Source organism: Hyalella azteca, unplaced genomic scaffold (assembly GCF_000764305.2).
Source record: "Hyalella azteca isolate HAZT.00-mixed unplaced genomic scaffold, Hazt_2.0.2 contig15442, whole genome shotgun sequence".
In the NCBI taxonomy this organism is placed as follows: Eukaryota; Metazoa; Arthropoda; class Malacostraca; order Amphipoda; family Hyalellidae; genus Hyalella; species Hyalella azteca.
The window spans coordinates 133,024-146,596 of record NW_025945296.1 but is presented as its reverse complement, the minus strand read 5'-3'; the positions used below and the strand labels follow the sequence as shown (position 1 = coordinate 146,596).

Sequence of the window (13,573 nt, the reverse complement as noted above, 5' to 3'; positions counted from 1 at the left end):
AATTTTTGTCGTAAAAAGCTCTTGGGTAGAATACCTTGTATAACAACTAAAAAATGAATCGCCATGGTATAAACTGCGAGAATAATTTGAAAAAAAAAATTCCGTAACCAGCCTTACGTTAGATAAGCATCTTGCATATGATGACCGAAAAAACTAATGATGCATATCTGACTGCAGTATAAACCTCGTTGTCGGACACCCTGTCCAAGATGTCCCTTAGATCTTTCACATTACGAAAGACGAAACGTCTTCCATTGAGGCCGATTTCAAAGATGTGTAGGGTAATAACGCTCAATTTGATACAAGAGAATTCAACACAGAAGCTGTTCATTTTGTGAAGATTTAATAATTTTCAAACGTACAATTCGCTAAAATATTGGAAGGAGAATAGCATCGAGGTAAAGCGAGTACATCCAACAAATTTATTGAGCAGCACTAATGCTGCATATGAAGAGCGTAGTTACTTATATTGAAGAATAAAACCAAACCTACAGAAACTAAAACATTGTACATTATAAAAGAGTTTTTAATATTGTACAGATTTCGATGAACACCTGGATCGAAACATTTCATTGAGGAACAATTAGTTCTAATGTGCTAGGAAAATATTAATATATCCTATACAACCCATTATTCGACCAGACGGGGTTAAACTGGTCAATAGGGACAAGGTTAGGGTCATGACGAGACGGAACAGCGGAGAACCTCTGATCTCCCGAGTACCATACATCGTGTCTTCTTTGTTGGTTATGATCGAAAGCCGTATTTGGATGCACGTTTGGTTCGGCGTTATAGTAAAACCCGCCCGAGTTCTGATAAGTTTGAGGAATTTGATTGGGTTGTTGGTAAGCCGCATCATATCTAAGAAGCTTGCGCTGTTGGAAACCATGTCTTTCAGATGAAAACATTTCTGATGCTTCACTGTTACTCTGCAACTGCTCCTGCATGTGTGACGGCCAAGTTTGATGCGTTGGAGCTGTGTTGACGAGGAAACTTGACTGAGGATCTATTCGTTCAAATGTTGGTGCATTCTGAGCAGGGGGTGATTCTTGCTCCTGGGAGTCTGACATAAAGGAGAATTCCTGTGATATCGAAGAAATTTGTTGTTCTTGATCTAAATGAAACGATTTAGGCATATGGTGCTCATTGGGGTCAGGGTGAAAGGTCAGTGGCAGCGAGTTCAGTTGGTTGATGGACGGAGCGTTTTGATTGGACGCGTCGCCAGCGTCTAGTTTATGTTTCGCTTCGTTCGCCTCTAGAGCTCTCACCAGCCTGACGGAAGGTAACTCGTAACCCTTGGTGCCATGGGGTTTGTTATCAGCGCTTGGCGGACTGCTTGGTTGAGGAGTCTGGATGAATGATGAAGACGATGCCCTGCTTTCCTGATTTGGGTTGACCGCTGCTTCAGCCTGGGATGCCCTTGCTCCATTCGCTTCTCTCGAACCATCGACGAGGTATTGAGAGACATCTGCCTCATTTTTGTCGTCCAAAGATTGTAAGTTCGATTCTTGGCGATCTTCTTGATTTTCTTCCGATCTTTCATCAATGAAGTTGCTTGAGACAGGCTCCGAGGTCAAGAAACTGCCTGTTCTCACGTGTTTAGGATATACCTGACGGGGGGAAAGAAGCGAAATTTTAAGAGGCGCTAAATGAATGAAGCATTGATTATGTTGCATCAATGAATTGAGTCTGGCAAGGGAAAAATGCAGCATTCAGCACGTTTATTCGTTTGACTGCACACTTTTACCAAAATACTTTATGTTATGGAATCGGCTTTATTTTTTAAACATATTCGCAATCATATGAAAATTCATATTCTATGGATTATTATCAACAGTCGGAAAATTTTATAATGATAGTCTTCCTTGCGGCTTGTTCTAATTCAAGAATTATATTTAATGACTAGAAGCTTGTTAATTTATGACGTTAGTTCATGGATACGCACGGGATAAAATCTATTCAGGACATCTGGAATTGAGCGAACATATTTTATGCGCCCTTAGGACCATTATCATCGAATTCGGTCTAAATTCCACTTTATGCAAGAGTCTCCGAACAATATACTCGCACAAACCAACGTTCACCTCCTTGAAGCATCGTCACCTACTCGGTAGAATATGGTGAAATATTTACCCTACGATATTAAAAAAAGTAGCTTTAGCTAGGTACAAGTCGCCTTAGCCAGGTACATGTAGCTTTAGCTAGGTAAAAGTAGCTTTAGCTAGGTAAAAGTGGCTTTAACTAGGTAAAAGTGGCTTTAGCTAGGTAAAAACGGCTTTAGCTAGGTAAAAGTAACTTTAGCTAGGCAAAAGTAGCTTTACCTAGGTAAAAGTAGTTTTAGCTATGTAAAAGTAGCTTGAGCTGGGTTCAAGAAGTTTCAGCTAGGTAAAAGTATCTTTAGCTAGGTAAAAGTAGCTTTAGCTAGGCAAAAGTAGCTTTAGTTAGGTACATGTAGCTTTAGCTAGGTACATGTAGCTTTAGCTAGGTACAAGTAGCTTAAGCTAGGCAAAAAAGCTTTAGCTAGGTACATGTAGCTTTAGCTAGGTACATGTAGCTTTAGCTAGGTACAAGTAGCTTTAGCTAGGTAAAAGTAGCTTTAGCTAGGTACATGCAGCTTTAGCTAGGTACATGCAGCTTTAGCTAGGTACAAGTAGCTTTAGTTGCGTACAAGTAGCTTTAGTTGCCTACAAGTAGCTTTAGTTGCGTACAAGTAGCTTTACTTGCGTACAAGTAGCTTTACTTGCGTACAAGTAGCTTTAGTTGCGTACAAGTAGCTTTAGTTGCGTACAAGTAGCTTTAGCTAGGTACAAGTAGCTCTAGCTAGGTAGAAGTAGCTTTAGCTAGGTAGAAGTGGCTTTAGCTAGAAACAAGTAGCTTAAGCTTTGTCAAATGGTGTTAGGTACAATTGGGTTAGCCAAGCATTAGGAGCGTAGGCCAGAAACAATTTTAATGTACCGGCATATTATGTAATGCAATAACGGAACTTACTTTATCGTCCTCTGCTTGGTCACCCGCGAAATTGGGGTGTTTGTTTTCACTTGAATTTTCAGACGACGAAAAAACTGGTGCAATGTTGGTTTTCGGCATAACATTTGTGCTTTCAAACTGATGAGCAGATTTCTGAATTTCCGAATTGAATTTACTTTCCGAAAACTTAGCATCCGTTGAGTCAGAAGAAGTAGCAGTAACATCACTGAAACTTCTATTTATCTTGGAATTGAGTTGCTGGTGTGGATATGGTTGTCTGAAATTTGGTAATGTAATCGGTTCTTGCGGTTGATGCTCATTTTCTCTAGGAGTTACAAAGGAGCGCAGTGGCGAAACCTCCAGAACTTTTTTCGGGGAAGTTTGCGTATCATAATGCGGCGTTACTTGGTGGTGGCTTCCAGTGGTAGTTTGAGTTTCGAGTTCCGCAAACTTTGTTTGATCTTGAGAGAGTTGTTGAGCAGACTGAGTTCTTGAAAAAATTTCCTGAACTTTTCCTTCCCTTCTCACTTGTGAACCCCACTGTTGCTGCTGATGTAATTCATTGTTCCGGTAGAAAAGTGGCATGTGAGTTTCAGGCGGAAGCTGAACCGGGGCCTCTTGTTGCACTTGGGCTGCGGGCTGCTGATGCATTTGAACCGGTGTTAGTTGTTGCATCTGTTGCGGTGATTGCTGATGCAACTGAACCTGTGATTGTTGATGCGCTTGAGCTGATACCTGTGGATGCATCTGAAACGACAGTTCTTGTGGATGCATTAGAACCGATGCCTGTTGATCTACTTGAAGTGATCCCTGTGGATGCATCTGAACCTGTGCCTGTGGATGCATCTGAACAGGCGTCTGTTGGTCCATTTGAACCGGTGCCTGTGGATGCATCTGATCCGGTGACTGTGGATGCATCTGAACCGGTGCCTGTGGATGCATCTGATCCGGTGACTGTGGATGCATCTGAAGCGGTGCCTGTGGATGCATCTGATCCGGTGCTTGTGGATGCATCTGAACCGGAGTCTGTGGATGCATCTGAACCGGAGTATGTGGATGCATCTGAACCGGAGCCTGTGGATGCATCTGAACCGGGGCCTGTGGATACATTTGAATCGGTGTCTGCGAATTCATTTGAACTGGTACCTGTGGATGCAACTGAACCGGGGCCTGTGGATGCATTATAAGTGGTGCATGTGGATGCATCTGAACCGGTGCAAGTGGATGCATCTGAACCGGTGCCTGCGGATGCATCTGAATCGGTGCCTGCGGATGCATCTGAACCGGTGCCTGCGGATGCATCTGAACCGGTGATTGCGGTTGCATCTGAACCGGTGCCTGCGGATGCATCTGAACCGGTGCCTGCGGATGCATCTGAACCGGTGACTGTTGAGGTATCTGAACCGGTGACTGTTGAGGCATCTGAACCGGTGATTCTTGAGGCATCGAAGCGGGTTCTCGTTGGTGGACCTGTTCCGGTGATTGTTGATACGTCTGAACATGTTCTTGTTGATACACTTGATCCGGTGTTTGCTGATGAAACGGTTGTTGAAGCTGACGTTGTATCAGCACTGGTGCCTGGAATTGGTGTTGCAGTATCTGTTGTTGATGTTGTACTGAACTGTGATGCTCTCTTGGTTCTTGGTTTTGGTTCATAAATAGGGTTTTTTGGTTGGTTTCCGGCATCAGAGCCTGATTTCGATTTGGTAAATTTATTGACAGTTCTCCTTTCATCACCTGGGTTTGGTGCTCATTTCTTAGGGCCTGCTTATGTCCATGGTCTTGGTAGGTGTTGGTGGTTATGTCCAGATTTGATGGCAGGTTACCAGTTGGTTGGGAGGAGTGCATGTCTCCCAATTTCGATCCAATATAAGGCGGCAATTCAAAATTTTTTGGACTGACAGAAGATTGGTTCCCATGGAGGGATGGAGGATCGTTCATCATCATTTTAACCGGAATTCTAGTAGGCTGGACGATTCTAGCATAGAGGTATGTACCCCGACGGCTTCTCCTCAAACGTTCTCTACGAGATTTCATTAATGATTTTGATTTGGTCGGCGTTCTGAGCTGCGTGTCGCTGATGGGTTTAGCTACATTGGATCGAGTCTGTTCAACAGTTGCTTCGTTCGTTCCCAATGAACCTTGAGTAATTCCAAGACCAGGAGAAGTCATCATTTCGTCCGCGCGCTCTCGTTCCACATTGACAAGCTTTTCAGTGGCATCTTGCGTTTGCTGAGCCCCAGCCATGCTTGTCATATCAAGAGTCTCTACCGTAGTATTGGCCGCAGAATTTTGGGTCACGTCACGGCTTTTTTGCAGACGATAGTCACTAATGTTGTCTAGAGTATCGGGATCGCTTGTATTATTCTTGTCACTTATGCTACTTTTTGTATCGATTTTGGTGACATTTTGATGTGCAACTTTCATTGCTTTGTATTGTTTTAAAGTGACGTTTGTAGAAGGCGGATAGCCATTAACTCGTTTTCCGACGTAGGGAACACTCTTTGTTGCGTTGTTGATCTGCGGTTGGTCAATGTTTGCTTTACCTTGCTTTGGGTGGTCGGCATTCTGGTCTGAGATAAATAATTAGATTAGTTCGATATGAAATGCTTAATTTCCGCCAATTATACGTTTAAAACAAATCAAGATGTATATCAAGCGCTCAATTCCTGGATTAAATTGCGGAAATACTTGCAATAATTTAATTCGATTTTTACTTCAACAAATTCACTTATTTTAGATTTAGGATAACCGTAGCAGCTGGCAACTCCCTTGATATTACACAAATGAGAATTGAACTATTTGTAAAAATACTTTTCGTCTCCCTCCCAGACTTCGCATTGAAAATTGACCAACGGAACTACTTGAAGATTCGTGATTAATTAAAAAAATTTAACAGCAGTTGCAGGCAAAGCAAATGCTAGCCTCATCAGCGCACACAACGCAAATTCTACAAGGTTCTCTAGAATTTTAAAGCAAATATAAGTGCCCAGAAATTCGCTATATCTTTATAGATATAGAAAATTTTCTATAAAGGGATGTTGAATTTTCATTGATTTTTAATTTCCAGTGAATTTGCGATTCGAGCAATAGATTGACATTAATACTGATAACATCCTCTGCGATTCAATCAATCAATTTACATTAGAAACTTATAACATTCTCTCACCAAATGGTGAGAGAATGCTCAAGTTAAACGGGAACATTCAACAAGTTGAATATTGTTCAAGTTTAACTTGAAAAACAACTTTATATCGCATTTCAATATCAATTAGACTCACCAACTGGCCGTTTCTGAAGAATTAGCATCATGAAAGCAAGGAATAACCCGATAGCTAGCAGGGAGAAGACTATGAAGGCGACACTAGACAGCAGGGCGGAGCGTCGCAAGCTACTTAACCACGCTTTTCTCTTCGTCTGACGTCGGCCAAAGGATATTGGCGTAAACGACAACGGCATCTGCCAAAACAAATTTGATGTAATATCACAGAAAAAACTTGTATTTAAACAGTGAATAAAACGCAGTACTAAACAAAGACATCGAGACAACGGCAACTGCCTACCCAAATTGGACGTCAGCCCATAGAGGGCACTTTGATTTAAACAACGAAGACAACTTTACTAAGCACCTATATTACTAGTGTTTTCATTTATGATCCAAGTTTAGACTTTCATATTTGAAAATCATTATTCAAATATTTATAAAGGCTTGAAATTAAATGAATTGAGTATGCGTCATCTATACACACGTAAACTATATCCACGTTATACATTGACACGTTTCATATACACAAACGTGTCATCGTGACTCACCTGCCAGTCATCGCGCTCTGAACCAGGGCTAGTGCAGCGCAAACGTCGTCGCACGGGACTGTCGTCGTGGTAAGAGTAGTAGTCCATGCTATACCTACGGGGACTCCCAAACGGCCTGTCAGGATATCATTATGTAACAATCAGAGCATATCTTCATCAATGTGTTGGTTGCAATATGTCGAGGTATGTACTGGATTTGATGGAAACGAAGTGAAAACTATATTCGCTTGCCAGAACATATCTTCATCAATGTGTTGATTGCAGTATGTCAACGTATGTACTGGATTTGATGGTAAAGAAGTGACAACTATATTTGTTGCCAGAGCATATCTTCATCAATGTGTGTTGGTTGCAATATGTCGAGGTATCTCCATGTACTGGATTTGATGGAAACTAAGTGAAAACTATATATTTTGTCGCACCATCATTAATCAAATTGTAGTTGCCCTCCATATAAAATGAAGTGCTCGTTTACTACGCTGCATATTATATGACGTATAAGCTCATTGACATGGTTTAGAGCAAAGATGTCACTTTCCGTTCAAGACAGGAGCCTGTGTTCAGCTAAACTTCTTCTGAATAAGTATTCGGAGCTAAAAGCTTTCTTTGATTAATTAAATTTACAAATCAATTTCTCGTATCTTTCCAGAAATTATTGTTATGTCAAGGAATGCTATCCATGAACATAATTTAATTCAAAATTAATATTTTAAAATATTAATTATAAAATTTAAATTTAATCAAATAATCCTATTTATATAATTTAGACAAATTTAAATAATCCTATTTTGTATTAAATTTATTTATTCTGACTGATTATTGGGTTTAATTAAATAAATCTAACTTGGAAGTTCGAATCGGAGATGTGATGGAATTGCTTCGGCATCGATGCAAGTCTGCAGTGATCTGCTCGGGAGAGAAAATAGAAGGGACGCACATTAATAAGCGGCAAGTGACCGTACTATCATAAATAATTGAGTTCGCAACTCCCACAGCCAATCTCTGACGGCTTCTTATGCTAAACCCACCAATCATAGACGAGAAATCGGCCGCTACATGTATTCAACCCTCTACCGCCTGGCACAAGTAACCGGAGCAATATTGTCACAAGCCTACTTCCCCAAAAAGGATACGTTCTAGTGAGCGCAAAATGACTCGCACTGATGGTTGCCGCCACGTACGACAACTTTAAAAATGTTCTGTGTTGCGTACAAACGTCCTCAGGTTGCTACACTCAATTGTTTTCGTATAATTTAAGTTGAAAGTTATGTTGCCGGAGAGTGACACACGGCGGTAGAGGGTTAAGGAACTGTGATAATACGGCGCCAGCACACATTGAACTACTTTTGCATATTAATTTTGATTTGCAACCTATCATATAATCTTGCAGAGTACGAGATAGGTTAATGAAACGCTTGAGGCCTTGACTCTGGACAAGTGCAGATGATTAAATGTTTCTCTGAACGAACACCTGTTATGAAAATAAACAATGGGCAGCGTTGGGGTAGATCGCTAATGCATCTCTGAGGCATTTTTAAAACTAGGTTTTAGTCGCACTTGGTGTGTTCTAACATCCAAAAGCTTTTATTGCATTTTCGTTTAAAATAAAAATAGGGAATATAATTGGTCGATAATTGGGGCGGAGAGAGCGCTGCAGAGGAAGCAGTGCTACAGAGGGAGCAGCGCTGCAGAGGGAGCAGTGCTGCAGAGGGAGCAGTGCTGCAGAGGGAGCAGTGCTGCAGAGGGAGCAGCGCTGCAGAGGGAACAGTGCTGCAGAGGAAGCAGTGCTACAGAGGGAGCAGCGCTGCAGAGGGAGCAGTGCTGCAGAGGGAGCAGTGCTGCAGAGGGAGCAGTGCTGCAGAGGGAGCAGCGCTGCAGAGGGAGCAGCGCTGCAGAGGGAGCAGTGCTGCAGAGGGAGCAGGGCTGCAGAGGGAGCAGCATTGCAGAGGGAGCAGCGCTGCAGAGGGAGCAGCATTGCTCGCTTAACATTTATGTGGATTTTGAGATACAAAATGTCCCCAATGAAGCTGCATTGATTCACGGAACGTTAAAGAAAATAATTAAATACTGGCGTATAAATTACTCACGTCGGTAGGCACGTTGCTGGAAAGCAAGTACGTCATTTTTGAGGTTTCTTTCTTGCGTCTGCAAAACCGGGCCTGTAACGTTCGAGCCTGAAAAAGAGGTGGACTTTAGAAACAATGGGTGATTTAGTGGTGATCCGATATTATTTATTTTTATCTAAGTTTTCTGCACATAATTTGAAAATTATTTAAAATTGGGAGCATGAGAGGAGCTTTATGTAATAATGAGAAACATCGAGATGTCCAAGTCTAACTTTTATACGGCCCCAGATGGCAGATAGATCCGATCAGATGAATGATAAATAAGTTTCACTGGAGTGTCTCGTGGGGAATATAAGGCATCATATAAGCGACTTGGCCCATACAAATTGCATAGGGTGTTAGGGCGATATTACACGCTGGGCTACGCACCATGTGCAATTTAAATAAATGTTCGTCGTAGTAAGTCCTTCGCAAAACTTCAGTGGGGCGGTATACACGCTGGCCCGCTGGGCTACCGGCTACGCACCATGTGCAATTTAATGAAATGTCTGTCGTAGTAAGTCCTTCGCAAGACTTCAGTGAACATGCTCTGCAAACGAACATAGAAAATTGCCACTGCTTTGTAGTCTGACTAAAATAATATGAGCGACGCGTATCTAGTCCGGACCTAATACTAGAACCAGATGTACGTCTCTCACAGGAACACTAGCTGAAAAAAGTACTACCTACTAACATCAGTGAACAATAACTCGATAATTGACTAATAAACACGTATTAGAACTCAATTGACCTCAATTTATATCTAGAATATCCCTGAAAACTAAGTCGATATTCTAAAAAACATTGAAAATCCAGCCGTGAAAAAGCAGATTCAACAACTCATCGAAATTGTTTATTAACCTGAAATGTTGATGCAGTCGAAAGGGACCCCAATTCATGTCACAAACTGAGGCGTTAGTCATGTCTCTCACACAAACTATATAGAGAGTTAGTCATGTATCGTATTCGGACTGAGGTGAATGGTTTCGTTCCCCTCAGGTATCGATTCAGGTTCCGTAAGCTTCTATGGTGACGTGTTTAGATTAAATCTGCCCTTCGTCCAACGTACCGCAGCGCACAGAATTAAATGTCTCAACCTGCAATTCTTGCAAAGATCTCGCAACTTTTTCCTTGAGATTAAACTTGATGTTTAAGTGTACCCTAAGCTCTTCTTGTCCTGTAATGCTTTTCCCACTTGAATGCTGTGATAAGCATTCTTTCAACCCAGCTCATCAATATCTTAACCTACGATAAAATAGGTGAAAGTTTAGAGTTTACAGAGATTTTACGCTAGAAATTTTACACCAGATAACATGAATGAGGTCAGACTGGAATAATTTACAAAAAAAAATCGTTAATGTTTCTAACAAACAAGTCTGGCACCAAGACTGAAGTAAGGTAGGTAGGTAGAATGAGTAAGGTAGGTTGCAAGAATGAGTGTTACATCATAGCAGTGGCCTAAACAAGGATTACTATGCAAGTCTCTATTTTTTGGACTGGATTTTCACTCATTTGCACTGGCAGGAGAAGAAGCTTGCAAGCTGCCCAGTATCAAATTACAGATGCCCTAGTGAAGATCTACATATTGGCATTTGCATGAACCATCGTCCATCGTAGCCATCTTCTATTTCATGAGGGGTTATTTGAACAGTTAGAATCAATGCCCAAGAATGTGACATTCTTGCGGCACTTACATTTAACTGGTTCTAGAGTTAAGAAAAATTCGCACCCAAATTAGCGCCATCATTAACTGACCAATGAACTCCAACGCAATCAGTTAGATTTCTTCTGCAAGTAAAAAAAATGTGTTGATGTATCAATTCTCGACACAATGAGAATTGATTAAGTGCATCATTTCAGATGAATCGCCTTCGCCGATGCTAAATATTTATTAATTGAATCACCAATGCTGAATAAATAGCAGCTCTGCTGCCAGCTGCTACATGCACGATCCTTAACAATATCAAGCATAATCCATCGAAATTCCCCGACTGTTGAATCAAAGGGACAAAATAAACTGTTCCTCATCACAAAAACCTTGGTAAGTTAGGGACAATATTAGGCCATACTATGCTGTCTATAGGTTCAAAGGCGTAAATTCATAACTGCGCTCAGTTTCTCGATTAAGCTACACAAGAGTATATATAAAAATTTTAATGCCACATGGTGGAAACCCTGACCATTTCAATTATTCAGCAATACGTACGCTTCTTATTAAAACATGAAAATAAAAACTTCTTAATATTTTTTAACACACCTGCTCAGAAGCCTTTTTGTCGACACTGCAGTCAATGAAGCGAAACTTCGACACTTCAAGCAACTCAATTGGGGGTAAAGAGTTCTCAAAGAGGACGAGAAGAAAGTTAGGGACAACTGCAAAATATATTAATTTCAAAAAAGTTTACTGATCGACTACTGTCACTTCGCCACTTTCTCAAGTCACCGAGCTAAACAGAAAAAATTATTATTATTGTTGTAAACGGATTTCGGGAATGGTGGGTAGAGAAAACTTGCATGATTATGGTTGACGGCAAATAAAAAGATAACCGAACAAACTGAATAGCGTAGAACTTAGACTATCATACGAACTATAATTTTACAATGATTTTTTTTTGCAAACAGGGTTTTTACGATTTGAAATACTCAATATAGGATCTGAATTTCACAGCCAAAGGTTTATTATTAATAATATTTCATAAATTGTTAATGGAAAAATACGTCGATCGAAACATGACATTCAGACCCCAGCTGACTTGTCAGGGCCAAGAAGACGATGGCAATCCCGTTAGTAGAAACTATCAATAAACACGAGGAACATATGCGCCGATTAATATATGGAATTGGGATTTATTATTAAATTAGAATAAATTAGTCACCGTAAACCGTAAACACTTAAATTTTCACCTTCACGTTAACAATAGGCCAGCGCCGCGCTATGCCAGCCGTACCTTCTAGAGCCCGTTTAGTTCTTATTCTCTTACTGGCTCATAGTACCTAAATTGAGAAACGTTTTCTGTGGTCATCAAGTTAGGGAATTTTAACTAAGTTAGGGAACTAACTTAAATTAGGCAAAGCATTCAAATCTAAACTTGAAAATATTTTATCCCTTTCATATCTAGAATTGTGTGGAGTTTAAGCCTATTCTAGACGGAATAAAATGAGCGTTTATAGTTATTGTAACGACATTTTGAGAAATTAACTTCAGACATGCCTCTAATTTCCGTGTTTTAGATATCAAAATTAATTTTGAAAATCATATGTTTAATTTATGAACTGATAGCTTGTCAATAACAAATCTGGAATCATTCTGTAACATCGTTTACTAAATTTTTTCGAAATGTGTAACCTTGTGAAAACATAATTGCATCAAAATTTAAAAAGTAAAATCTAATATAACTAGACCAATTTTCAAGACGCCACCTTCACAGTTGATATTGCGAAATCAAAGATCAAAAAGCAAATGGTTCGTCGATGCCTTGAAAATAAACTTGATAAATTTACAGAAATTCATGCGAGAACCGCAAGATCGCTAATTACAGAACGGAAGTAAAAATCAATATAATTCCAAGCAAAACTATTTGGAGAGAACTCAGGATAAAAATCCTAATTAACAATCGTCCTATCGTTGTTTCAGTAGATGCCGACATTCAGTAGATGCCGGATAAATTTGCATCTGCCTATCAACACTAAACATTTATTTGCGTTGCCCTATAGTTATTCCTCACTATTTATAACATTCTCCATGAACCAATGGCCTCCCACATGTTTTAACTGATCCCCATTGTTTTAAATTGAACTGGTATTACTCGGATCAATTCTGATTATGCCATGCTTCACCCCGTTTAGCGTTTGGCAAGAAGCAATGGTATATGCGGTAGATCCTATCTTAGTTGCGATCTAAGAGGCAATTTACTGACATAAACTATAAGCGCCTGTATAGCCTCTATATATTTCCAGTGTCTTGCTATCAAAACACAAATGATTGATCTTTGATGAGTATTTTGCAGATTGTATGTTCCGACATCAATAACGAAATTTTTTATAAATTTCTTTCTATTTAAATCATTAACTAGTCACTTTTATTCGTAGATATCGCGCGCAGTTTCGTCTATAGTTACGTGCGTAAATAAAGTAATTCGTCGAAAAGGTTCCATTTGTACTTTTAGATCATTGATTTGATTTTTATATCATTAAACTTGTCGCTAACTTTAAGGTTTCCAGCAAGCAAGCATTATAAAAATGTATGTTATTGGGTTTCAACGATAAATCATTGTTTAAGGGTCATATATTTATTGGCCAATCGAGATAAACCACCCTACGTAATCCACGACATACTCATGAATTGTTCAATTCTTATAGTGTCTCAATTTCATTGTTTTTCTCTGAATCGAATTGATTTTTTCTGTTAGCCAAATTTCAATAGAAATACTAAATCAAAGATATCCAAAGTGTTATTATGTTAGAATTTTTTTTACCAGATTAACTTATAATCTAGAAGATTAAGATCGATGTTCCTGCATTATAATCAAGTCGGTATCTCACCGAGTGTTCTGTAATACCTCAGTCAAAAGAGTTCATTAGAGGGCAAACATGTCAGAATATATATTCTGAATATATATTCAGAATATTCATGAATCATGTCAGAATATAATTTTAATCCGGCAAGAAGTTGCCACAAACATTTTTTT

General features: G+C 39.8%; 1 protein-coding gene across 1 annotated transcript; it reads right to left on the bottom strand.

The window, feature by feature from the left end:
* Positions 1 to 326: 326 nt before the first annotated feature.
* LOC108664567 (transcription factor mef2A) lies at positions 327 to 11,808 on the bottom strand. The gene is made up of 8 exons (XM_018151182.2): positions 11,790 to 11,808; positions 11,143 to 11,332; positions 8,868 to 8,954; positions 7,625 to 7,686; positions 6,781 to 6,895; positions 6,249 to 6,426; positions 2,989 to 5,540; positions 327 to 1,610 (listed from the first exon to the last, which is right to left on the bottom strand). The coding sequence occupies exons 3-8, from the start codon at positions 8,901 to 8,903 to the stop codon at positions 609 to 611; spliced, it is 3,945 nt and encodes a 1,314-aa protein (XP_018006671.1). The 5' UTR covers positions 8,904 to 8,954; positions 11,143 to 11,332; positions 11,790 to 11,808; the 3' UTR covers positions 327 to 608.
* Positions 11,809 to 13,573: the final 1,765 nt, after the last annotated feature.